The sequence below is a fragment of the Geospiza fortis genome, unplaced genomic scaffold (assembly GCF_000277835.1).
Source record: "Geospiza fortis unplaced genomic scaffold, GeoFor_1.0 scaffold196, whole genome shotgun sequence".
Classification (NCBI taxonomy): domain Eukaryota; kingdom Metazoa; phylum Chordata; class Aves; order Passeriformes; family Thraupidae; genus Geospiza; species Geospiza fortis.
In genome coordinates this window covers 1,180,867-1,208,701 of record NW_005054487.1, presented here as the reverse complement: position 1 = coordinate 1,208,701, position 27,835 = coordinate 1,180,867, and the positions used below count along the sequence as shown (strand labels likewise).

At 38.1% G+C, this 27,835-nt stretch overlaps 1 protein-coding gene across 2 annotated transcripts; it reads left to right on the top strand.

Annotated features, from left to right (window-relative positions):
• QSER1 (glutamine and serine rich 1) lies at positions 1-26,594 on the top strand. Of its 2 annotated transcripts, XM_031063205.1 has the most exons (13): positions 1-106; positions 1,340-1,504; positions 4,770-6,026; positions 6,195-8,468; positions 11,356-11,651; positions 12,696-12,812; positions 13,438-13,571; positions 13,938-14,149; positions 15,435-15,572; positions 16,917-17,014; positions 20,669-20,821; positions 21,914-22,009; positions 22,561-22,770. In XM_031063205.1, the coding sequence occupies exons 2-13, from the start codon at positions 1,366-1,368 to the stop codon at positions 22,699-22,701; spliced, it is 5,055 nt and encodes a 1,684-aa protein (XP_030919065.1). In that variant the 5' UTR covers positions 1-106; positions 1,340-1,365; the 3' UTR covers positions 22,702-22,770. The 2 variants fall into 2 exon arrangements, with proteins under 2 accessions (XP_030919065.1, XP_005428549.1); XM_005428492.3 differs by having other exon boundaries at positions 4,770-8,468; positions 22,561-26,594.
• Positions 26,595-27,835: the final 1,241 nt, after the last annotated feature.

Genomic DNA, 27,835 nt, shown 5'->3' with positions numbered 1-27,835 from the left:
AGCTATGGAGGAGGACATTCATCACATTCAGAAACAGACCTTCACAGACAGACATACACAGCTTCTCATCAGCTTCCTGGATACTCAACTACCCAACATCCTGCTGGTAAGTGTCCATAGCATGAGAATACTGCTTAAATAGCTGCAGAGGAAAAAGAAAAAAGAAACTATTATGTGATTTCAATTAAATCAATGAATTTTATAATCAAAGGGAATTTGTCATATAAGTGGTGGCAACTGGTATTAGAAAAGCTGAGTGTGTGGCAGGAAGTTAACAGTTGTTTAACTTTTTATTAAAATGTTGTAAGTAGAAAGGAAAACATAAAGGGAGGTTGTGCTTGGTATCTTGTTTTTTGGAAAAGCTGCACTTATTTTTTTTAAATACAGCTTTTCAGGATTTGGCCTATGCATAAGGGCAAACGTTGTGTGCCTTCAAGCCAGTGGTAGAAATGCTGCCAGCTCCTCCAGACTGAAGCAAACAGCAGAAGTGATGTGAGCTGGAGCTCTCTGCTGCTGTACTGCCATGTGGATACTGAGACCCTGCTGGGGAAAAGTTAAAATTCATTGAAAATGTAGCAGTGGCTTAGGCTGTGTTACAGCTGCATTGGGGTCTGTCTTTGATCCTGATGATATCCTGTCTCTGGATCCCCCAGAAGATGGGGCTTGACCTCTTCATGCTCACTTTGCAACCCAGGTTCCAAAGTGTTTGAGCTCATGTGCTGACTGAGTCTGTATCTCCTGGCCAGGTCCTTGATCAGGGTGATGGAGGGTTGGAATTGCAGTCTTGACATAATCTCAGTTACTCACAGCTCTGGATCTCACCCCTGCTTCCCATTGAGCCCCCTGCTATGGAAAGGTCTGAGCAATGGGAAACACATGGAGGTGTTTGCTGAAACAGGGAATGCAACCAAAAGCCCTTTTCATGTGCCAGTGCTATAGATGTGTCCAAACTTCCATAAGCTGCCCAAAAGGGAGAAACTGGATATAGAAAAGTTGGACATGTTTCAGGAGGAATTCTGAATGTTTAACCAAGTGAAAATAGAACAGTGAATCTTCAGATAAGGGAAGCATTTTACTGGTGTAACCTAAGTACTGTTATAAGCATCATATTTGACACACATTTAATAATAAGTTTTTAAATGTATACTGAAGCTTCAGTTTACAGTTGTAGCACTGCATAACAGTTAAACACGGAAAAATCAATGTACTTCACTTTTCTAATGTTTCATAAGGTAGGAGGTTTTAGTGAATTGTGAACATATATCTGTTATTTGATTGTGCTTCTTTGAAGTTCATCTGAATTATCTGTTTTGTTTCATTTCTCTCTGCTATCATCCAGGTCTTTCAGGAATATTTGATACCAGTATGCACAGTGCTGGAGGTAACACTAAGGAAACATCTTCAGTTATGAATTTTCTCTCTGCTATTGAGTCTCGTACTGCTCAGGCAGTCTCTTCAGGATCCACCCTTTTGCCACAATTCAGGGCTCCTTCCTGGCAGACAGGTGAACATTTTCTCTTTAAATAAACTTTGTCATTGTTATATTGAATGTTTGGGAGAATTTGAAACAAAAATATTCTAACTGAAAAGGCTGCATGCTTTCTACTTCTTTTACATTTCCATATTTAAAAATTTCAAAATCAATGAAATTATGTTAGCAAAGGATTTATGTGAGCAGAAGTTCTGGTTGTTTAGAAAGAATTTAGATACATAGGATATTATTCTGTCTGAAGAGTCAAATTTTTATCCCCAGCTTTGTTTGGAATTAGTCTCACTAACACTTTAAGCATTTTCAGGCACACTACCTGTTCCTCCTAGCAAATCTTTCACTCTCAAACTCTGTTCCCTATGACAGTTTTTCTGTGGTATTAGCACTAAAATCTATGGGTTGCTTTGGGCCCTTTGTACACGGAAGCAATGAGCAAGGTGTTCTCAAAAAGGTCTGAGGTGCATGTCAGATAGAAATAAGGGATCTAATTTACAGCTGAACAAACGTGCCATGTCTTTTGGCAGACTGACTGCCTTCCACAAACCTCCCCCATCTGTCAAGCCTTCTGTGCAGAGCAGGAAACTGCAGATTTTGAGCTTGCTGTAGACAGTCACACCAAGATAAGTGTTGCTACTGCATCTGTGGGTAGCTTCAAGTTCTGGTTAATCTTATGGGGTGATTGTGCAGCTGTGCAGTGAATTGGATCTATTCACTGATCTAGCAGAAAATGTCTGAGTGGCTTTTTTCCTTTGGTGGGATGGTTTTCCTCTGTATCAGCAGGCTGATCTGTGTCTCAGTGCAGCTGTATGGTTGCTGTTCAGATTTGGGGAGGAGACACAAGGTAGCCAGAGTGGAGCAGTCCTTTTGTTGACAGTTTGCACTTGTTCTGTTAAGGGTAAGGTGCAGCAGCATTCAGTGAAGAGCTGCTCAAAAAGTTGAGGCTAGAGCCTGTGGCTTTTAACTCACTATTGACAAAAACAGATATGTGGGAGCACAGATGGAGATGCACACTGGTAATCTGGCAAACAACCTTAATATAAATCAGTTGTGAGTGCAGAGTTATGATGTGACCCATCCTCACATCAGAATGTCAGCTGGGAAGAAATCCTTTTTCTCTTTGTCCTAGCGTTTCTCCATTGCAGCCTGCCTAACAGTGAATTGTGGATAAGGGGGAGACATGCTGTGGGTCAGGTTTGATGTTGGTACCAGTGATTGGGAGACTTCTCAATACTCATTGCTAAGAACTCATTAGTAAGCCCATTTTGCAATATTACCAGTTCTCTGAGCTTTCTATTGTCCTTTAATACTTTTGCTGCTTTTCTGTAACCCTCGATCCTCCCAAGTGTAGATTTTCTTTGAGGGAAAGCAAGAGCTCTTCACTCTGCAAAGTGACTTTTTAGAAGGCTTTCGTACTTTGGGGTTTTCTCCAAACCTCCCACTGCTGATTTTGGGGGAGAAAAGAAGAACATTGTTATATTGGTCCTTCCAAGTGTTCCTTTGATCTGTGTTACCAGGGTTCTGATTTCTTAGAGTAGTGAGGGTGTGTCTGTGCATGCAACTTAGTACCTTTGCCATGCCTTTTGTCTGCTCCTGAACAAATATTGGAGTATAAAGCCCAGCAGTTCTGCCATAGTAGTGCTCCTGTGACAGGGTCTTGTCTGGTTTAAGAAGTTACAGGTATTTGGAAGGGTTTTGATTTATGGAAGAAAAAGGTAAAATACAGGTTAGATGAGAAATTAACATCTGCAGTTAAAACAGGTTTAAATTCTTCCCTTTCTCTGAGGCTTCCAGATGGCCCTTCCTTTGTGTTAGCAGTAGGGATCAGTAAAAGAGAACCCAGTTGTACATGATGTTGCAGTTTTTTAGAATGGGGGGGGAAGGGCATTAAAAAACTGATTATGCTTTCTCACTCAGAAAGACCTTATTGTTGACTAAGGAAAAATACCTTGGCATTCCTTCACTATCACATCTCTTCATATCAGTTTGTCTTGGACTGAAAGGGAGAAACAAAGAATTTATTTCTCAGCTTCACCTGAAACTTCAAAAGCAATTGTATGATTAAGTTGCAATCAGCTTAAGAAGACTTACTGTATTGTAAAATGAAATATTTTTTTGACTGAAGTATTTGTTTCAAAACAAGCTTTATTTAGTGATAGTTTTTATTTGTTCTTGAATGATGCTAAGCTTAAAAGTGTTTTAAGTGTGCAAGAAGAATCTAGGAAGGTCAAATCGTTCCACTGATTTTAATTTTTTATGATTTGCATACCCTGGTAAATTTCCCAGAGGAAACTGATTCCTTTGCAAAATTTTTAAGCTTCTCTGGGAATAAATTAGTCTTCTTTGCTTTTCTTGGTAGACTTTGGAAACAGTACACAAACTTCACCAGCGTCTGCAAGTTACAGGGTGAAAAGCAAGGTGAATGATTACAGGGTTACAGGGTGAATGATATGGATCACTGCTCTAAGCCTCAAAGCTTCCAAGGGAGTTTCGTTCTCCTGTTTCAGCTGGAGTAGTGTATTCTGTTGAGAAATCTTGTTTAAGCCAGGGTGTCATACCAATGGCTGGATGCAAATAAGAAATATGCTTTTCATTTGGATAGTTGTTACTGCACCATGCAGATAATTGCTGTCTGAGGATATTTGGGACTCTCACTTCAGAAAGCATACAAATTATATTTACTGCTTGTACTGAAAGTCAAACCCCTCCTTTAAGAAAATGAATTGCAGAGTGTATAGACCATTAGCTATTTCACTGTGTGCTCTGAAATGTTTCCCATAAAGTGAGTTATAAAATTATTGGTGAGGGTAACTCCAGGAGATGGGATTGCTTCTTAAACTGTGTATGTATTACAACTGCTAAGGTGTAATTTTGCCTTTTTTACTGTTTATTAAAGGTGGCCAGGGCTTTTGATCAGTTTAGTATGATGTTCTTTTTAAACCGAAATAAAAACTAATAAAGAGCCTTCCATTTCAAAGCAGAAATAATCTTGTACAATTGTTTTAATCAACAATTTGCTTCTTAAGGATAAGAGGTTTTCCCTCAGCAATTCACTGCAGGTAGAGAGTTTGGCATTCTAAAAAAACTCTGCACTTCCATTTTGAAAATTACCCATGGTAAGTGCCTCCCTATGTATGTTTGGGTTTTTTTAAAAGGGTGGTGATTCTAAAGAACATTATATTTGTAAGTGCTGGAAGAGCTTGCAAGAGGAAATGCAATGTTGTTACTTTTAAAGCTCTCTTATGCTCCTTTTTCCTCCTTGTTTTGTTTTTGTTTTTTCCAGGTATGCATTCCTCGACAGCCACAGAACTATTTGTTACTGGAGCTTTGCCAACCTCTGGAACATTTCCACCAACCTCTGCTTTGTCAGCGTATCAGCATCCCAACACCTTCAGCAGCAGAAACTTTGCTACTACCCCTTCTCTTACTCTTCAAGATGCCACTTTCAGTGCCACATCCAATGGTCTTTTAAGTGCCCACGATCCTTTATTGCAGATTAAGACATCCCAAGGCACTGTTCCAACCGCTTTGACATTCGAGCGCCTGGGCAGCTCCGTTCTGAGTACCAGCGTACCCCCCCAGTCATCAACATATCGTTCTGCTCAAGAATCTGCACCCCATCTTTTGCAGCCTCAGTTCAGTTTGTTGCCTTCGACCCTTGGAGGAGCCCAGCAGGTGTCTCAGGCCTACAGCACGTCTGTCTTCACTGGTTCCACTGCTTCCATGGACAGAGCACTTCAGCGAGAATGTAGTGTTATTAAACACCACCAGCGGCCTTCCAGTACTCAGTCTGTCCAGCCTCAACTGACTGTTTCACAGCATTCCTTACACAGCTATTTAACAAGTACAAGTGGAGTTAACTTTCAGGATACATCTAGGCACTCAGCGTTATCCTGCAGTCCAGTTGGAGATGTTACTCAGGTGAGCAATGGAGCACCACAGCAGAAGACTTCTCAAGTCACAGTGGAACTTGCTCAGTCGTACACATCTGCAATTCCATCGCCCGGTTTTCCCTCTGCTTCCACTGCAAAAGTGAAAAACTGTTCCATGAAGCAGCCTCCGAGGTCAACAAAGACCCCCAAACCTCAGAGTGTAGCTCCCACTGTGCAGACACAAAGCTATGCCAAAACTGCACAAAACCAGAGTTCTGTCATTACAGGCCAAGCACAGATCTATTCTACAGCACAGCTCCCCAGCCTCTTGTCGGTCAGTCAGTCCCAAAACTACGTTTCATGCCAGGCTCAGAATGTGCCACCTGTCAGCCACTCACAGGATTTCTCATCCAGTAAGGTTGAGAAGCTGCCCTCACTGTATAAAACATTGACTTTTTCTGGGCAATCACAAGCTATTACTTCTGACAGTCAGACTCTAAGTTACTCCTCAGAGGAACAGGTATTGACCTCGGTTTCAAATGAGAACTACTCTGAGCAAATGAGGGAACTCTCTTCAGTCAGCCAAGCTCAGAACTACTCTTCTAGTCACTCTCAGGGTTTATCTCCAGTTACCCAGTCCCAAGTTAATTTTTCATCTCAGTCACAAGTTTTAGCAGCTGTTAGTCCTTCAGAAAGCTACTCTTCAGGGCAGTCCTTAACATTAACGTCGCCTTCTCTTTCCTTTAATGCCTCTCCTCGGGTACAAACTCTTCCAGCCTCGAGCCCTAATCAAAGCTACATTTCTTTACATTCTTCTCAGAACTCTCAGTCACAAGAATCCTCCTCTCCACAGTCTCAAAAGTTTTTGCCACCTGTCCAGTCTCCTTTTGCATCCCCAGCTCACTCCCAGACGCTGCAGAACAGCAGACCTTCCTCAGAAACCAAGTCCTACGTTAAAAGGAAGTCTGACTCTAACTTGTACGCCTCGTCGAAACAGGAGGAGGAATTATCAATGCAGGACATGCAGGCGTTGCAACAGCAAGCTGCTCTTGAATCTTCCACTCAAAGCCTAACAGAGGAGGAGATCAATGCTCAGGATGCATCCTACAGGGTCTCAAAAGCAAATGACAGATACTCTCAAAGTGTAATCAGAAGCAACTCTCGTCTTGAAGATCAGGTTGTTGGACTTACTCTTCAAGGAACAAAAAAAGATGAAAGAATGGTCAGTTCTGTGGAACAGCTTTCCCAACATATTGGCCATATCAGCAGCCTAAGCCATGATATCAAAAAGACAGCGAATCTAATGAGAGCAACACAGGGAGCTGTGAGTGCCAAGGAACTAAACCAGCAGCATTCCCTTATGCATAAGGTACATGACAGTAAAGCTCAAGAGCAGCAGGGCCAAGTCATTAGCACACCACCACAGGTGCAGCCTCATGCTTTGAGACATGGTCATCAGCTGTGCTTGCCCAGTGCACAGGTACTGCTGGAGTCAACGTGTGACTTGCAGATTCTTCACCAGTCAATCCTGCAGTCAGGTTTAGGACAAGCAAAGGCATCGCCACAAGTGCAAAGAATACAGAGTCCTCAGCAGGTGGCACACCCGTTCCTTCAGATGGATGGTCACATTGTTCAAAGTAATGGGGGTCATTCTCAGCAGCAGCTTCACAGTCAGAATTCAGAAGTAATGAAAATGGACATTTCTGAGTCTTCAAAACCACTACAGCAGCATTTGACAGCAAAAGATCATTTTACTCAGACAAATCAACATGATGCAAAAAATCAATTTGCTTCTCTTAGTTCAATATGCTTCCCAGAATCTATGCTTCTCAGCGATGAGAGGAATATATTATCCAACGTGGATGACATCTTAGCAGCAACAGCAGCAGCCTGTGGAGTGACACCATCTGACTTTGCCAAATCAGCCTCTAATGAAGAGGAAATCCAAACTGTTGAAAATAGTGAGGAGTCTAAAACGCAGTTCCGATCGCTGGATTCCAGACACGTGTCTTCTGTTTTCAGTGCCTCACCTACTGTAGTTGGAAAGCCAGCAAGCAGAAATAATATTTCTCTGAATGGAGGCCAAATTACTCTAAATCTTACCCCAGTGTCAACAATACAGACAAAAGCTGTGAACCTGGATCAGCAGCACCTTGAAACTTCTGATCAGACTGTACCAATAAGAATGACCTCTCCCACCCTTGGTCCTGGTCAGGAAGAGCAGGAGGCTGTTCGAGTGAAGAAACAATCCAGCATCAGTCACGAGTCTGAAGAAGATAATGATGCTTCTGTTGATGGTGCACTGAATGCAAGGGAGACAGAGTTTGTTTCAAGTGGTAGGAGCCTAAGTGAGGAAAGTGCTGCTTCGGAGAATGATTTTAGTGTGGGTTGTGATGATGGTACAGTGGCAGGTAACCAGTCAAAGGTTCCATTGCAGCCTCTGTCTGTGCCCCAAAGTGCAGATGGAGCCATTAATAGAACTGAAGAAGAATGCCAAGATTTAACTCAAGGGAACCTTCAGAAGAAAAAAAGCAAAGGAAAAAGCCAAAACAAAAATGCTGCAGAAGATGACAGTGCAACTCAGAAACAGGTAAAAAGAAGTGGACAGTGTAAACGTCAAAATTCAAGAGGAAATGATGCATGTTTCACATACTCTTCTCCTGTTTCTGAAGGTTGTTATGATACTTACCAACATCAGGAAAGAATGAGGCAAAAAATTAAAGAAGTTGAAGAAAAACAGCCTGAAGTCAGAACAGGATTTATTGCATCTTTTTTAGACTTTCTGAAGTCTGGGCCTAGGCAACAGTTTTCCACTCCAGCTGTACGAATGCCAAACAGGACTAGGAGACCAGTCACACAAATAGTTCGTGCCCCTTGCCTGCAGCCCTCTGCAAAGCCTCAGCCAGTAGCAGCAGCACCTGTGGCTGCTGAGGTCAGTGGAGAAAGTCCAACCAAAAAAGCCGATGAGGAACTTAAGAAAAATTTAGAAACGCTGCCTTCATTTTCTTCTGATGAAGATGATTCTGTGGGTGGTAACCATGATCTTCAAAAGAGCATCTCTACTGCATTGTCAGCCCTGGATGAAACATCTGACAAAAAGATCAAATCAGGTAAAAGGGTTACTACAGGTGCATATGTTGAAGGAGATTTTTGTAGCTGATGGGACAAAAAAAAAAGAATAATTTTATCTCTCTTCAGGTAAAGGTTTTAATTTGATTTGGTTTTGGCCACAATTAAGAGTTTTTTTCAAAAGGTGTGTTGACTATGGACTAAAATAGGGTTTTCCACAATTAGAAAATATGTAAATAAACTTTTTCATGCTACTTAAATAGGACTAAGGCCAAAAAGTTATTTTAGCCTGGAGTTGGAATAATGTGTGTGTTCTCTTCGATTCTGGCTTGAAACACTAACTGCGATTTTCATCTGGGAACATCAACAAAACGTGTCAGAGGTTCTAAACCTATTTTTTAAAAATTCTAGCAAGGGAACATATTCATAATTGCCATCAGCAGGTGATAAGTTCTTGCTAGGTAAACACTCATTTTCTGTGACAATCAAGTTGCACTGGGTATGGGTGTGAAACAACTTTGGCTCTTGTAAACTGCACTCATTTACTTCTTGTCAACTGCTACTCATGGTCCAAGGTAGGAGTCGTTTGAGCCATATTGATCAGGGGTGTTGTAGCTCCATGAGTGTTGATAGGTTACTAACAAAAGAACAAAACCTGGGAAGGATTGGTTTGGGCAGGGAAGGGCAGGCGGCAACCACGGATCACAGTAGTAATTAGTTTTTCCCACACTTTTCAGTTTCAGTTGTGTTACATCCATGCTGTACATCCATGTTCAGAGCTTTTAACTGATGGTGCTTTGTTTTGAAGTATTTTCAGCATACAGAATGTTTTTGCCTGGACAGGTCTCTTCAGTAAAGATTATTCTTTTCCCCCCTCTGGTAAGCAATTAGAAACTATCCAGGCAATCACATAATTGTACTAATTCCAGAGAAATACCATTGTCTTCCAAAATAATCACAGGGAGAAAATGAAACATTTCTTTAACTCTTCTCAGGATTCAGAACCCGTGACCCGTAAGCTGATTCTTAACAAGAGAGAATGAAGTAATGATTTCCCTTTTTAGATTAAAGGAGAAAAAAAATTCTCCCTTTCTCTAGGTGTGACATGATTTACTGAAAAATACATAGCAAAATTAATCTTGAGTTGTAATAATCACACCTAAGATACTGGGAAATCATTGCAGAATACATTGAGATGCTGAACAATGCTGTATCTTAATTACAATTCTGGTTTTTTCTGTGGCTATGTCTATGTGCATGCATTTCAAAAAGGCTCTTACAGAGGATGAAGTTCCTTCTGTGTCTTTCACTTGAATATATATTTCAAACAAGAAAACACTGATTGCTTTTCTTACCAGAAAGCTGAAATCTGGACAGTGCCAAGGCATGAGCCTCTTGCTGAAGTTTGTTAATTTTAGTAAGCCATTTCTGTGTACAGTGTCCAAAGAAATATTTCAAATGTTTGGTGTTTTTTTTGTTGGGTGAGCATTTCCATTAGTGAGCATTTCCATTAGTGTTTTATTTGCAGTGATTTCTTTTAGGATATGATTGTATCTTCTTTGTTATCCATAAGGATGTAAAATTTATGTCACCAATTTCTTGAATTCACCTTCCTGTTTTGTGACACACAAGATTGTTTGTACAAGATGCTTAACCATGACATCTTTCTTCCTTTCTTGCTGGTGTTTTGCAAGTTTTCTGGTAATACCCTTTTCTGTCTGTTTTTGCAAATAAGTGTAGACAGACAGATACTAAAACATAGTCTTTTGTTGATGGTATTAAGTAGTACATGTACATTTATCTGCTGTTCTGACAAATATGTAAATATACCTGAGCAACTAATAATGGCTAATTAAAGCTGTCAGAGCTCTCTCTCACTGAAGAAATAGAACATATTTCAATAATGTGAGGTTATGTATCTGGAAGAACACATTTCACATTCAAAATTAATGATTTTATTGAATGGATTTAATGAATCTTCACTTAGGTATATAGCTTTTGTATTGACACATTAATTTGACATTTAACTCATTTGTTTGGAGTCACTTTTGTTAAAATATGTTACATTATATCTTTTGTATAATTTTTCAAGTGAAAAAGTCAACAATTAGCAGTGATTGTAACAAAGCTGTGAAGTGGTTTAGGTTTCCTGAGTGATACCAGTAATTGTGTTATAGTTAATACAACTTGATTTCTTTTAGATCAGCAAGTCCATGTTAAAACTAACATGCATGGAAGATTGTAAAGTAATATCTAAAAAGGATTCTAATTTTTTTCAGGTGGGAAAGAATAATTTTGAAAGGTGGGACTTCTCTTTGGATCTTTGGAATAGAGGAGGAAAGGAATGTTCTTTTCCCTTCTTTGTTTTGTATCATCAGTTCTCATTGCTCACCTCTGTTAATATTAAAAGTCATTAGGCTATTGCTAAAGTTTTAATCTGGAACTTCCAGTTACATTATCACAAGATATAAATTATAAATGTCCAAAAGTCACACAGAAAGTATTTTCATATTTCATGTGTATTTCTCTTTCTGCAATCCAATTTCAAAGATTTATCAGCAGATAACAAGATTCAGTGTTGTAACCTTTACTGTTGTATTTGCTTATTGTCACAAAGTACGGCAGTATTACCTGGTGATCATGTTTGTAACTATCAAATTGTTTTCCAAAGCATTCAGTTTTGTTAATTCCAGATGCTAACAGATGTAGCAGTTTAATACAAACAGAGGTATATTAGCTACAGTATTCTGGTTTTGTTTAAGATTTAGTTGTGGTCAAATACTGCTTCTATTTTAACTCCTAGAACAGGTGTTTTTCCTAGAATAGTTGCTTTTAATATAAATTGTAACAGAAAAGAAAAGAAGCCTAGCTCCATATTACATTGCTAATCCTTGATAATTTAACTGAAATTTGGATTTTTTTCTTCAGAAACTGAAAAAGTGACAGTTGTTACTGCTGCTGCCACCACCACCAGTGCTGTAGTAAAGCAGGAATCTCCACAGACAGCTGCTCCTGTAGGCAATGTGCAGGAGAAAATGAATCCAGCTGACCCCTTAAAAGTAGCTCAACAGGATGCTGTGACTTCAGAACAATTGGCAAAAATGCAGGAGACTGTTGCAATAGAAGGATGTACTGATGAGGAGAATATGGACAGTGAAGGAGAGGGGATGTACAGAGAACGTGATGAATTTGTAGTGAAGATTGAAGATATAGAGACACTAAAGGTAATCTGAATATTTGCTGGGGGGGGAAACACAGCACAAAACCCCTGCATATGAATTTAGCCTCAAGGAACTACCAGAAGAGGAAAGGCTGCAGATTAGTTTTCTCTTTCTATTCTAATATTCCCTGATTGCTGCCAAAATGCCTTAAAGGTGTCTTTCCAGTGCAGATTGCAAACATGTTTTGAATGTACGTGACCCATTTTATGCTACATACATAACAAAGTAAATCTGTGTGCTGGTAACTTCTGTTAGAACTTGGAATTACCTGTTTTAATATTGAACAGCATAAATTTTTCAAAGGCTCTTGACTACTTTTTTTTTTTAAGATAGGAGTAGACTTTCAAGTGAAACTTTGCAAAAGAACTTGAATGGAATTGGCTTCTGATTCTTTGTAGGAGGTTCTGCTTTGTATTTCAACAAGAAATTATTGCCATAAGCAACCAGTGCAACTCTTCACATGAGTTTATGTGAATTTCCTTGTTGTCTTTGATTGTTTGGTTTGGTTTTGTTGCTTCACCATTTTAATTATTCTGCGTGTTGACCTTTCTTTTTGTTGCTATCATAGCCAGCAATGTTCTTACTGTTAGAAAATTTCTATATTTTTGATTACTTGTCTCTGTGCTCGTCCTCTTAAGGTGCAGTTTTAAATCAAGTAATGCTGCTTTGTCACACAAGACAAGTGTTATCAGTTTCAAATATTCCCTTGTCACTTATAAAAGGGATTAAGGTATGTTAGGAGTTATTTTGAATTTTAAGTTTGTTAGTTCAGGTGTCATGAAAAAGTAATGAGTGTTTGACTGCATTTTCCAAAGGTTTTCTTTGAGTTAGTAGTTTGTTTGTAGGATCTACAGAAAATTCTCATTCAAGCTGATAATTACAAACTTGCCTTGATGTAAACAGGACTTAATAACAACAGTGTTGGGATTTTAAATGAACTCTTTACATTTTATCCTTGGGTTACTTCCTCAGAAAACATGATGCACAAGCACATTTCTGGAAGAAAAATAAGCACTGCTTTTAGCAAACAATTTTATATTCTTCCAGGTTGCTTTGCAGACAGGAAAAGAGCCTCCAGCTATCTGGAAAGTACAGAAGGCTTTATTGCAGAAGTTTGTTCCTGAAGTGCGTGACGGCCACAGAGAGTTTGCTGCTACTAACAGTGTGAGTCCTCAGAATTCCTTGGGAAGCCTCATGAGAGCTGCTTTCCTTCATGCAAGGCTAGGAGACTAAATTGAATATAATTCTGGCATACATTCTTAGCAATCATCCTAGAGGGGAAAACCCCCTCCAGCTCAAATTCTCCCTAAAGACATCCACGGACTGATTTTCTGCTTTCTAGCACGGGGTCTTTGATATCATTTTGATATCACTTTGATACCTTTTGTAAAGGAACAAGTTTTCCGGACCAGAATAAAATCAGTGGAAAAAAGCTTGTGAACCAACTGCTTTCTGCAACAGGAGTGATAGAGAGAGGATACAATTTTAACAGGCAGGCTTTTGCCAGGCAGATAATGCTTTTGGGATAACACATGTGGAGAATAAAAGAAAGGGAAAAAAAGAAGGCCAGAGCACCTCCCCTTACCTTATTGTCTTCAGTTTTAATTATTATCTGGCAATATGATGGAGAATTTTGTTTAAATTATAAATGCTGTAGAGTGGCTTGTTGTATTTAAACATGGGGGAGTTTAAACTGATTTTTTTCTTTAGTATTGAAACTTTTACTTGTTAAAACTGACAAATTTTGCTTAACATAAACACTTGTGGTTTGGCTTTTTTTTGCTTTTAGTATCTTGGGTACTTTGGGGATGCAAAGACAAAATACAAACGAGTGTATGTGAAGTTTGTTGAAAATGCAAACAAAAAGGAATATGTCAGAGTATGCTCAAAAAAACCACGAATCAAGCCTGTGCAGTCAGCAAGGTATTTTATTTCAATTTGTTTTTCATTTTGCTGTATTGTTTTAATATTAAGGCCACACCTGTTGAAATAAACAGGAGTTATAACTTTCAAGTGTATTAATTGTGCTTTAGTATGGAAACTGAGAACTGTCTGGTTTGCTTTAGGAAATTAAATATAAATTACTGCCTTGTCTTCCTTACTCTATTCTGTTCCATAATCAATTATTTTGGAGGTGTTAGGGTTCTACATGCTGTTTCTATGTCATCCTTTGCCCTACAAGCCTGCTAGTGTAATGATTTTAATTTTCTGTGTGTTGTTTTCTCATATCCTGTGGACTTTGGTAGTTAGTTAATTATATTCATAAACATTCTCCTCATAATATTGCAGAACGATTCACTGCAAACCTAGTAATAGCAACATCAAACCCCCTGATCCACCAACACCAAAACCAGCAGCAACAAAAGTCTCTTCTGTGAAACCCAAAGCTAAACAGCCAAAGGTAAAGGCTGAACCACCACCAAAGAAAAGGAAAAAGTGGAAAGAAGAATTTTCATCTTCCCAGTCTGATTCTTCACCTGAGGCCCAGAGTGAAGAAGATGGTGAGTGAGATACCATTGCTGGCACTCAGGTCCTTTTGAACTGAACTGAGAAGAGTATTATAAAATTACATTGTTTGATCTTGCATATTTTTCTGTACAAGCCTCAGAAAGAAAATATGAAATCCAACAGTGCCATGTAAAATGAGTTTCTTAAAACTTTTCAGTTGCTGTTGGTGTTTAAGCAAATGTGTACAACTGATTTTATTTCAAATGTAGTTTATCTACGTGAGTACATATTTTGCCACTTGCTGTCTGTGATGGGTACAATTGTAGGAGGAGAAACCAATTTGTTTTTTGAATACAATTTAAGAATGAGATTCTTCATTAGTTTGCCATTGCAACTGAATGTCATGTCTAAAATAACATTGCTGTAGCGTTTGCCTGCATGCAGATGTGGGTAGAATTCAGATGCTGCTGGTTTTTTTTCAGAACCAAGGGGAAAAAAGAGTTGACTTTTTGGCTGCTCCATTGCTTGTCTGAATGCCAGCTGTTCAAATGTAGCCTGCTGAGCTGATTTGCTATTAAGACATTGATAGAACATTGAGATTCAACGTTTGCAGGAGCTCTCCAGAAGAAAAAGGGATTTCTGAAGTTTACAGTGTTTATAAGAGTTACCTTTGCTAGCAGATTTACAGTGCATTTTGCAGGCTTCTATTTCCTGTATGTTTGAAACAAAGCTGTGTATTGCTCATACTTTATTATTGCTGCATTTCTAAAGCATCCTGGTGACTTTTAAATGTAGATACACCATCACTGGTGTACTGGCACACTGCCTCTGTGAGGACAGCACCTTTGAAATAAATACCTTCTTTTTTGTGAGTTTAAAAATGAGGTGTGATTGATTCAATAGTATGCAGGCTCCTAGGTGACATCATTAGTACTCAAAAATTCTTTTTCCTGTTGGATGATTTCAAATTTTGCAATTTTGGGAGGTACTTGCCTTGATGTGAAAATTAGGGCACTTAGGGTGCTTCACCTGGCTGAATTTATAAATGACCCTGTTTCTCTGAACTTTCATCTACACTAATAGGAAAATGTTTTCATTCCTTAAAATATAATCTAAATACTGACAGTTAAAAATTGAACTATTTGTACCATATTTGGTGTCTGCCCCTGTTTTTGATGTGTAAATAGTTTATTGCAATAGACTGCACTGAATTTTCATCTCTTGGGGTACCAGTAGGGGTCACTTGTGTTTTAAGAGAGAAACCTTCAGTTTTGAAAAACACAAGTGTTTTTAGGATATTGAAGGGAAAAAAATCATTCTATGCTGTTGACTTTTCAGAGGTTGTACCTCCAGCTCCACTTGTTACTCGTTTTTTGAATACAAGAGCTATGAAAGAGACTTTCAAGAGCTACATGGAGTTGCTTGTGAGCATTGCCTTGGATCCAGACACCATGCAAGCCTTGGAAAAGAGCAATGGTACAGTATGTTTAACACTTGTGTGTTCTTACTAGATTTTAAGGTTATTAATCAGTAAAGCAAGTGTTCTTTTAAAAAAACCCACAAACATGACAAAATTCGAGTTACACAATCTCAACTGAAGAATCTACACGTTATGTGTGTATATATATATATTTGCATTATCTCTTTGAACAGTCAAAGTAACTTGGAAATACTGTTTTATCTTCTTTGCTGCATTAGAATTTTGCTGTGAATGTCAGAATCTAGCTATTTGTTCCTGCAGTTACTGTACTTCAAACCTTAGCAAAGATTTATTTAAATTTAGAGTTTCAAGTCTGTTTGCTTTCTTGTGAAGAAATAGGCATATAACTATAAGCAGATATGATTCCTCCTACTATTAAAAATTCAGCTTTTAAAACTCTGAAATCCTGATCAAATAAAATTATATTAATGCACACTTTTTCTTTGAAGACGAAATATTTGGATTTGTTTATCCTAGTAAACTCCAGGGTACAAAACTCCTATTTGTCAAAACTCCTATTTCTCAAAATTTAGTAAAACACTCACGTTCAAAGATAAAGGTTCCAAAAGAGAAATCTTTTCATGTATTATTTAGGTGCAAGCTGTTGTTTTGTACTATATTGTGTTTGACTGTGTTTTAAAAAATCTTTTCTAGCCTCTGCTCTGCTGCCTCTCTTGATCTGCGTGTGCATCAGTGCACACTTGTCTCAAGATTTCAGACCCATGCATTCTGTCAGTAGTCCCACTAAAATCAAAGTAATTGACTTTATAAATAAAAATGCTCCATACTGAGCTGTAAATTTTCATTCCTGGCCACATGCCTATGTTCAGCTGTATATTTTTCAATTCACAGTGGTTTATCAGATAACTTTTATCAGTAAGCACTTTCCTCAATTTTCTTTTTTTTTTTTTTTGTTATAAATGCCAGCAGGACCATTTCTTGTAAAATGGAATAACAAATGTCAAAACCACCTACTTGTCTTCATAAAACTGCCAGCTGTATTGCACAGAAAAGGATTATCTAGGAATTGGTGTAAAATTGTCTCTAATATTTATACTGTGTATTGCTCTATCTGAATTTATCCTTGCAGCAAAGGAAACTTGGAGAAGGAGCAGGATTCCAGTCAGAAATTAAACTTCATACTATCTACACCAGCTTAGTGGGCTGATAAAAAAAAAAAAGATTTTTCTCTCACATTTGAAATTAGATTATGTGCCAATTGCTTTATTTTGTACTTTCCACATTGTATATTAATGGGTCAAAACATAGAATGAATATGAACCTCATTATTGTGCATCTCTTAATAATCAACTGCTGTGGGTTTTTGATGTGTCTTTTAGATGAGCTGCTTTTGCCTCACATGAGAAAGATTGATGGAATGCTGAATGACAACAGGAAAAGGCTGCTGTCCAAATTGCGCTTGGATCACGCTTTCAAGGTACTCGCTTTCAAATTCTAGGCTTTTGAAAGTGGTGATCTGGGTAAATCACTGAATTCATACCATGCAGGCACAGCTTAAAACTCATTTGGAGCAGCAGTTATAAATTTAGTGCTTGTATGTGGCATTTGGAGAACATTTTGGGATGGAGGAGTTCATACTGCAAAGGTGAAGTTCTAGTTTTGCTCCCCATGCTTTCTGGTTCATTCTCAAGCATTTTTTCCTTTAAGCTTTTCAAGTTTGCCAAAAGAAAATCTGTTTCCTGTCCTTCTAGAGCTTTTGGTTAAGTGATTGTATTGCCTAAAAATAAACTTACATGGAATTGCTATGCTGTGGAGCAGATGTCTGAACCTCTTTGAAGTAGAGAACATGATCAGAGGAGTTTAAAACCAGGACAGAGGGATGCAAGAACAACTCATTTGTGTCCTCTTTCATGTATCTTCAGCATGGAAGGTTGAGAAAAGTGTGGATAACAAGCCCATATTACAGCAGCTTTGACGTGGTAATAAAAAAACAGGTCTGGATGTGGCCAGGGAAGAGAGAAGCCTACCATCTCAGTAGAGAGAAGGTAAACAGGAGGATAATCACTGTGCTTCCCACTGTTCTCACCCACCCTCCAAGCAACAATGCAGAGCTTGCAAGTGCAGGAAGGTGATTTTCACTCATGTAGGTTAGAAAAGATCAATTCCAGCTGTTAACCCAGCACTGCCAAGTCCACCACTAAACCCTGCCCCGAAGTGCCACCACATCTGCTGCACATGTCTCAGAGACCTCCAGGGATGGTGACTCCACTGCTTCCCTGGGCAGCCTGTTCTGGTACTTCATAACCTTCCTGGTGAGGAAATCTTTTGTAATACCCACTCTAAAAATCCCATTTTCTCTTGTCCTGCTGCTTGGGAATAAGACACCTTTTTGTCAGTGTCTGTAATCAGACTTATGGTTTGTTCTTGTAACAGTTTTGAGGCCAACAACAGTAAAGCAGGCCTGACTATGAACACCATCACCAAACTTGTTCTTTGCCTCACTTTCCCTGTCCCCCTTTCCTCTGTACTGTCCCACAGCACAGAGACACTTGGAGAATGAGTGCTGTTCTTTATACTGCTGTGAGCTTATATCTGACAGCTAGGTGAGGAGGGAGATAATAACAGACTTGAAAGTTCTGCTCTTTTCCATCATGAAACCTTTTCCCCCATTCCATGTCTGGTAAATTCTGTGGGACATAAGGGGGCTTTGTTTCAGGGAGGAGACCACCATCAACCAGAGAAACAGCTGCAATTCACATGATTCTTGAACTTTTTAAATGTTAGTTATGGTGTTTTCCCAACAGCTGAACAATTTGTACCTCCTTGAACAGAATTATTGTGGCTTCCTCCTTACAGTAAAAAGGCCTGGGGTGGGCTGTGTCATTTCACAGAGCCTCAGAGAGGTAGCATGTGTTAACCCTCCATTTCTTGTTTTTTTGTCATGGTAAGAATTTTGTGTTAATGGTTATTAATACAGATACCTCTTTTTGGCCTGTCTGTGCAGAGAAGATAGACCAGTTAAGGGAAAATAGAAATTTGTAGAATTTCAGTTACATTCACAGTACACAAAAAGTGAGAGGTAGTCACACTTGATTTTTTTTCCCAGTTTAAGGGGGAAAAGCTACTATAATTCTCTGTAATACCAACATGAATTCCAGCATGTAATTAAGCTGGACTTCATAGTGAATACAATAGCTTTGCTGTGTGTTCACTTAGCAGCAGATTATGTACCATATCTCTGAAGTTAACTTCAGACTGTATTCCATCACATCATCTCCAAGATGTTAATGGAGTTCATGGGTGTAAGGAAGGGATCTGCTTGTGATGTCATCTGCAGGACAGAAAACCTTTTCTGTTTTTCTTCTGATGTGACAATGCCAACTTGGTGCCATCCTTGGGTTGATGTCTTGGATAAAAATGAAAAGCCTACTTGTCATCATAAGTGCTGGTGTTGGTTAGGAAAATGTGTCTGATGCTCTTTAAGATACAGAAGGTTTCTGTTCCACCTCATTTGTCATTCACTGATACCATTCAGTTTGAATGTTTTTACTGTTTTGCATTGGTAGGCATGGATGAATTTAATACTATTTTTCCACTGGATACAGTTAATATGGGATATGTTAGCACTGAATTACAAACCAAAGCAGACACTGAAGTTAGCAGTCAGTGTTTGGTAGTTTTGCCTGTAACATTTTTTGTCGTTCTAACAGTCCATTGCATCCTTTGGCTAATAGTTGTTACAAACAAAATTATGAAATATTATTGTTGCTTTAGTTGAAGATCAGTAAGTGAAGCATCCCAGCTGAAATATGTAAACTTCATTTGAAAATAACAATGTGGCATTTGGAGAACATTTTGGGATGATCATCCAAAAGATGCAGTCATCACTAGTATTTACTTCTTCATTCCAGTTCACATTTGTCTGGTGTGGGCCGGTGGTGTGGCCATGGAATTGTTCTGGTTCTTAGGAATTCTCCAGAGGAGGCCAGAGCCCCTTGACACTCCAAATCAGCCTTGAGGAAGGCTGTTTTAGTGGATAGCAAAACTAAATAATTCAAACCTGTGTAAGTTGTTCCACTTTGGAAGTATTGCAAGGAAGACTGGATATGCACAGATTGGCTGGTCAAGGTTCCTGCTACCACTGTGCAGGAGATTTAGTAGCTGTTTACTGAGAGGTTTGCTTAATAAAGTAAAAAATGGCTGATATAGGTAAAGAGCGAATAAATTATAGGCAGGGGAGGTTGTTCTAGTCCGGTACTGTTTATTAAAAGAAAATATAAAAATGGAGTCCACTTCATATTTTAACCAATAGTCCCAGTAAGGTCCTTAAGCTGCATTAATTCATTTTTCCATATGTGTATTTTTCTGCCTCATGGTGGAGTGTAATACAAAGATGTATGTTTATTTAATGTGAAACATATTTTTGAGGGCCAGATTATGTAGCATAGCAGGACTATTTCAAAGCAGCTGCTAACATAATGCTGTATTTGTTCAACAAAATTGGATTCAAATTTACTCATGCAAATAATGTAGAATTGAAGCTGACAGAAATGCAGTTCACTCTCATGAGTTAAAATGTCTTCAACTCGTACTTTTTTGAACCAGCCTTCTACTTCACTGGGCATAAGCTTTTCTGCCTTACAGATCTGATGATATGCAATTAGTTTGTCATTTGCAAAATCTGGGACAAAACCTATGAAGATATTTAGGCATCCAATCTCCACGTGCCTGACTATGCATGAAATACATAGAGATCTTCAAGTAACTTAGCCTTAGAAATTCTTGGGTAGAAATTGAATAGAAAGCAATTTAGAAGTTAAAAATTGTCCTGTGGAGCTTTTTTCCCCCTTCTCTTTCTAGTGAGAGAATCACAGATGTTAATCTGATGTACAGTGAAAGGATCTGCTGGTCTTGAAAAATTACAGTAGTCAGGAGCAGGTAGTCATGCTTTCCAAACCAGATTTGGTTGTATAATCTGATAAAGACGCTTTATCAGGTTTTGTGTATGAATAAATTTTTTCCTAGTAGGCTGCACTCTAATCTTTTCAAAGAAGAAAGGGCAATTTATCACCAATGTGGCCACTATTTTTTTTTTTTTCATAATCCTTTGTCTTTATGTGCTCTGTTGAAGAACGCTTTGGAAAACTTTCCTGAACTGACAGTGGTCACTCGGGATTCCAAGACAAAGTGTGGAGGGACATCTGTGTCTAAGATCAAAATGAATGGTAAAGCTTACAACAAGAAAACACTGAGGGCTTCTAAATCAACCACTAAATCAGCACAGGTGAGTATTCACAGGGTTTGTTGCTGCCACCATCTGACTTGTGCTGTGATAACCACGTTTATATAAAACACTGCTTCGCATGTTAGCTGCTTTGGTTGGTTGATCAAAATATAAAATCTTTGAGAGAGGCGCTTTTTGTGTAACAAGGGAATGTTAAAATCCAACATTTAAAGGAGTACATTAAATCATTATTATAACTCATATGTGAAACATGGTTTGTCAGCTTCCTGGGCTGTTGCTTTAGCAGCAATAGTTTGCCTTCACAATTGCTGCTGTAGATCATAATAATAAGTCATATTATAATAATAACATATAATAATCATAATAACAGTTTCTTACACTTGCTGCAAAGTAAATGATGCAATGGCTTCTAGATCAAAAATTTAATAAAAATAGTGTTAACTCTGTAAAATCTGAGATCAGATAACACTTCTTAAAAATTGACCTCTATCTTGTTCCATTCTTCGTTTTCAATGTTGGAATAAAGCTGTGTATCTTATATTAAAAAAAAAGATTAAAAACCACATGGAAAAAATTTGAGAAGCACATATTATTTCCATAGAATTCCTGGGGAACACTCTAACTAGATTTGTTTTCTTAGCTTCATCTCCCTGCAGTAAATAGTGGGTTGACAAATGACCTGTACATATAGCTCACACTCATATTTCTTGCCAAATTAACCTAATTTTTAGGCAAATTAACCTAATTTTTAAGCACAAATCAGCTTTCTCAAGCACAAAGTCTATGTCTTTTGCAATGATAGCCATCAATCTGGTAGAATAATGATTAAACTTTGGTAGTTCTTGGAGTACTTCTTGAGAGGAGTGTGTCATACCCATTTTGGGTTTGCAGTGCATTCAGGATGACTGAAAGAATTCTCACACCTGGTTTTGATAAAACAACATGGGAAGTGGAGATAGGAGATAGTTAAGATATAAAGGGAATCACAGTTTGCCAGGTATGTCACAATAATGATTTGAATGAAGCACTCAATTTCTGAATTGCTGAAAAAAATTGTTTACAGAAGAAAATGTCTGTCATGTCTCCTGGTAAATAACGTGAATTTTCCTAAAATAATTGTTCTTTTTGCAGGAGTTTACAGTAGATCCAGAAAAAATACAGTTGTATTCTTTGTATCACTCACTCCATCATTACAAATATCACATATATCTAACATGTAAAGAAGAGGTAAGTATTGCTCTCATTCTTTGCATTCACTGAGGGAGTTGAGTCCAACTTGAGAGGTTGTTCTCTCATTCTTGGTAAATGAGTATGGATTGAGGCCTCCTATTTTAATTAATTCTTTATGGCAAGCAAAGGCTTCACTGACCACATGGGTTGCCCCTAATGGGAGCTGCTGCTTAGAACATTCAGATGTGGGGCTTGCAAGGTTTGTGGGATTCCCTGAAGTGTTCTTCACTGCTGTCCAAAATAAACAAAACAAATGTTGTCAGTGTACTTAACTCCTTGGATCTAAAAGGATTTTTTTGGTCTTAGAATGCCGTGCCTTTATTTCTTCTGCAAATCCTTGCTGGAAATATTTCAGGTAGCAGAAATACAAGAGTTGAGCTCTGGCTTAGTTGTTAAGAAATGCATTTTGGGGGGCATTACCCTCAAAGATTTTCTGGCAGAGAAGGTTCATATTTAACTGCAGACTTTTATAAAAATGAAAATTCTCCAATTCTGGCAGCCTAATATGTGTGTGCATCTCTCTCCCCCTCCTTCTCTTTTTGAAATAGATTTCTTCTGTTCAGAAGACGAGTGCAGATCTAGGGCAGGAAGAGATCGTGCAGCTGTGCATGAAAAACATAAAATGGGTGGAGGATCTTTTTGAAAAGTTTGGTGAACTCTTGAATCGTGTCCAGCAGAAATGCTCCTAACAGAAACGTGTCCCAAATCCCACATTTTTCTACGGCACTAACCTGATGGAACAGAAAGCTCAGAGAGAGGCTCTGATTTCTTTCACAATGCCAGACTGCATTCTTGTTCATAGCCATTTTTATTTCTCTTGATGGAACTCTGTGCCTTGGCTCATGCTAAGGAAAAGTGATGCTGCCAAGGAAGTCAGTCCTTTGGAGATGGAACTAAACATAAACCTAACCACATTTTTAACCTGAAGAGTTATTTTCAATTTTGTAAACTATTGGATAACTTAGTTTTATTTTCAGAAATGTTTTTGACAAGTGATGAAGCATGCACTACATATACTTTTTTTTCTTTTTTATTGCTCAACAGATAACAACACTTAAAATACTACAGATTTTTCCATCCCTGACTAAGTGAGAGAAAAGTCAGCGTTGGGGCGAACTAATTTTTACATGTCTGGCCACCAAATTTAGAGTTTTGTACATTTTGTGAACAGAGCTGGAGTGACATCAGTTTCTGCATACGTATATTGCCATCATAAAATCCAGAATTTCATTATGCTTTATGGACTCCTTTTACTATTGTCATGTTTGGGAGACCGAACATGGAGTTGGTGCAATCCTATGACTGCTTTTGTGTCAAATTATATTGTAATGAAAGACAATGACCTTAACTATTTTCCCTGTTTTGAAGAAAAAAATATTTTCCTTTATACTGTGTTTTTTTTTTTCTTTTGGAAAAAAAAAATCAATTGTACATTTTATCTCACTAATAGTTGTATTTTTCACAGAGGAAATATTGTGGTTAAAATTGTTACATGTATCTTTGTAATACACTTTCCATTGTTTTCAGTAAATCCTATTCATTTATATGTTGATTTTATATTGTAAACTATGTATCTCGAGGTAACCCTTTTGTTTATACAGGTTTGCTTCAGTGTTAACCAGAATAATGCATAATGCATACTAGACTAGTTTTGCTTTAAGTATAGTTGTGTTAGACACTGCAATTATTTTCTGGTATGTGAAAATAAATTTCTTACTAAACTAGCACTTGATTAACTGAGAGTTTAAATGAAGAGCTACTACACTTTATCTTGGTCAACAAAGATTGTTGATTGAAAATAGACTATATGCAGTGTTAAACACAGCTTACATAAATGTTTGTAGAACTGGCAGTTGCAGAGCTGTTCTCTTTTTGGTGCCTTTCAAGTCTTCAGACATCTTTGTAGCTTTTCTCCCCCTTCCAGGTTGTTAACACTTAGTAGTGCCACTAGTCACACTCAGACAATGAATGTAATGGGCTCTGATCAGGAGAACATTTTCTTTAAATTTGCCAATAGAATGCCTTACTGAGTCATTCAGAATGGACATGTACTCTACTGGCGTCCTAAAAAGAAAGTCATGTTGGTCTTTTTTCAGAAAATGTCAAAAAACCCCCTTCATTCCTTTATCCTTTTACTGCCACTTAGTGCCTTAATTTCAGCCAAGAGAGCAGGGTTCACTATTCATTGGCCAAATGAAGTAATGTTCATTGCCATGTGACCTTTCCCCCGTGTTTTGATCCTATTTAGTTGTTAAATATTCATTAGACTGTAGAACTATAAAGAGTTTAATGAATAGATGTGAAAATGAAATTATTTGATCTTGAGTAAGCAAATAGAGGTTTGAATATTAAAGTATGTACAGAATTTTAGCTGATTAGATTTAGAACCTTGTAGGATGTTTACCATATTTCCAAAGCTTTTCATCCTTAAAAAGCAATAATTCTCCTTCACAATTTGTGTGCAGACTACGATGAACAGAAATGGCTATGTGCCCTTGCCTTTTTTAAAGCCTCTTCCTAGTGGTTTTGCTTTAAAAAGGGAGGTCACTGTCGTGTTAATGACACATTGTGCTACTGCTGTGTCTGCAATTATCAAGGAGAGGAGGTGGGTTTGGGGTTAGGCAGAATGTGCAGATTGTTAGAGCAATCATGGAGCTAATTCATTTCCACGGTGACAAGAGGGGTAGCTGTGGGGGTAAGGAATTTCTGTGGTTTCAATCCTGTGAATTTAGAGGGTGAAACCCAAACAGCAGATCAGATAAAATGATTTTAATGTAAATGTGCACACTGGAGTAGAAACGTGCCTGGTACACTCTTCAGTCACGAGTGGGCATTCCCAAATTTCCATCCCTTACTGGGATGGCTGGCAATGCCTGGAGGTTGATGACAGGGAGTTACTTGCCCAGGCAGAGTTCTGTGGTCACGTTACAGTTTGGAAATTCCTAGTCTGTGGTTTTAAAAATCATGAGGGTAGAGACTGAGGGAAGAATGGAATCAGCTCCTTGATGGTGTAGTAAAGAGCTGGTCAGACTTTGTCTCTCTCACACCCCTTCCTAATGAAGCAGAGAGTTGAGAGACTTCTCTGAGCTTTCTAGAAGATTACCACTACTGTGTACTTACTCTGGATTTTCTAATCTAGGAGTAGCTTTAGAAAGCTGCTTTCAGTCCTTAGAAGCTAAAAAAAAAAAAAAAATAAATGAGAGGCTTTTGGAGTAGCTTGTCCCTGTTTAAAAAAGAAGTAATTTTAGCAACAACCATTAAAAAAAAAAGGGGGTGGGGGCCAGGATGCTCTGCACTGCCATAGAAAGTGACCTGGCTTATTTTTGGCTGTTTTGTTCCCAAGGCCAGTTAAACAAGCACTGTGCCTGTAGAAGACAGGAAAAACTTGTCTTGAATAAAAGTCATTGCCCCAGACTATTAAAGATTAATATAATGGAGCTTCCATCTTTGTCTTGGGGTGCAGAAATGGTGGCTGGATTGTTAATTTACCAAACCAGAATAAGTAAAAACATGAAACTCTTGAGTGTGTTGAAGGGTCATAAAGCAAAGCTTTGTTAGTAGGATTGAACAGGTTTTTTTATACTGAAGCAAACTTAATGAAAAAGTCAATGTACAAATTACTTTTTTTTTTGCACAAATCCTTTGTTTTGTTGCATTTTAGATAATGAAGTCTGCACCCACACCTCAGATTTTTTCCCCTTGGAGTAACAGTGAGGTCTTCATCCTTTAATATGACAGTGCAAATTGAGCACTGATTTGACTGCAAGAGAAGATGCCCTGGGAAGGAACAAAGCCCTCCTTAGACTATGAATTAGCAGAACAGGAATGAAACAAATTGCATAATGAGTTATTTGGCTTTCAATTCCACTATTCTTTCCTTTAGTGTGGCATCCCAATTTACACTGGCTTTGGTTTTATTCAAATACAGCATTGCTCTTAAAGGCAGGTTTGCTTTGAGATGCTACTCCCAAAGTTTTGTTAGCAAAAAATCAGACACAAATTGGATCGAGAAATTGTTTCTGAAAACAGCTAAGGACTTTAGGGTCTTGGAGGTTCTGTGGCATGTAATGTATTCATATATTGTCAAAATGAAATACTACTTTTTAAAAAGTCAGATCTTACAGGCTGTCTTCCAAGTAAATGATTCCCATAGGAAATATATTTTAAATATTATTTAAATATTTACTACTATTTAAAACAATTTTAAAGCAGGAAAGCTAATACTATGGTCACAAAATGTCAGTGTGTCACCAACCATTTCTTATTTTGTTGCCAGCACTTGACATTTGGTCTCTCTTACCCTATTATGAACCTGTGCATTTCACAGTGCACATTCTGCCATATTTTATTATTTAAGCTAATATTAACATGTCATTGGTAATAAATGCATGTTTTTCTGCATATCTGTTCTACATATGGCAAAAATGAAGCTAGGGCTAATTAAGAGACACTATGCATTCTTAGTCCAGATTTTCAGGTGGTCCATAATACAATGTATGGAAATGTGAAAAAGGACAGTTTTGTACCATTCATGATGTTATTAACTAAACCCATTAAAGTGAAAACACTTTTTAAACAAAAACCTTATAATGCTTAGTCATTTGTTATTAAAATAATAAGTCTTGAAACGTTAAGATTGTTGGAATCAAATTGGCAATTTGGAATATTTCCTATATTTTCTGCTTGCAACATGAAGAAATACAGTTCTGTGGCTGGGGTTGTTTTGTTGGTTTTTTTTTTCTCCATTATGTTGCATGTCTGGTTGATCTGGATTTTTTTAATTCTGGGTTCTAAATGTTCTGAATTAATTTGTACAATACAGCTGCCAGATCTTCCACTGCTGTGGTGAGTGAGGAGCCAGACTATTGGGGCAAGAGAGGATCTGCTGCTGTGATTCAGGTGGGGTTTACCTGAACTTCAGTCTTTTCATTTGTTCTCTTTCTTGCTGGACTAGAATGTCATCTCTGTGTGCCTTAGAAGAAAAGGTGCTCCACAGAGTTTTGGGATTTTTGCCCCCCAGCCACAAGGAATTACCCTGGATATTCTTAGCACTGTTTTTCCCTCATACAGAGGGCTGAGCCCCCATCCCATGCTGTGGATATTGTACATAACATCCACAGCAACCCTTCTCTGAGCAACTTCTTGCAGAAAAAGGAGGTTCTGGAGGCTGGAATATTTTTTTTATGACCCTCTGTATAAGGTTCTTCCCAAACCAAGATGAATATAAAATGAGTCATTTTCCCATGCAATTGATTGTTGTTTTGTCAAAAAAAATACTTTGGGAAGCAGGTAGGCAAAGAATGTCCTGTTGCAATCCTGAAGATTTCAATGCTGTGTTTCAGATACAGCTTTTAATTTCTGAAGATTTTTTTTTTCAAAAAGAATAAGGAAGAAGCTGAATGCACACAGCTTTTTAAAAAAGGAAAGCAGCTCCTACTATCAGCAGTTTGTGGGTAAGTATCTTAGGCAATCAAAATTACTTGCTCTGCATTAGCTATTTGCCTTTTCCATAGATAACCTAACAAATCTTTGTTTCATTTCTAGAAACTGAAGAAGAGAAAACCATATTAAAATTATTTTCATTTGATTTCTTAAAAAGAATACAGGACTAAATACAGAGAACAAGATTTTGATAAAGGAGAAAAATAAATGGTGAGTCAGGGAAAACAGCAAAAAGCATTTCAGGGCTGTACTCTCTCATTTGTCCTGAGTATGTCTTGGGTTCTTGCTCTTAAAAGTTCCACTAGGCATTTTCTTTCCTTTGTGTGTGCTTAATTTTGGTTGGTTTTTTTGGGGTTATTTTAGCTACCTGATGCCCAAAGG

What these genes read in the sequence shown, in the direction of transcription:
- QSER1 (XM_005428492.3), top strand. Translation starts at nt 1,366, where the DNA reads ATGCACAGTGCTGGAGGTAACACTAAGGAAACATCTTCAGTTATGAAT. An exon ending in AGTTTGCTGCTACTAACAGT is followed by an intron (nt 12,813 to 13,437) that starts GTGAGTCCTCAG and finishes TTTTGCTTTTAG; the next exon opens with TATCTTGGGTACTTTGGGGA. An exon ending in ATCTAACATGTAAAGAAGAG is followed by an intron (nt 22,010 to 22,560) that starts GTAAGTATTGCT and finishes TTTTTGAAATAG; the next exon opens with ATTTCTTCTGTTCAGAAGAC.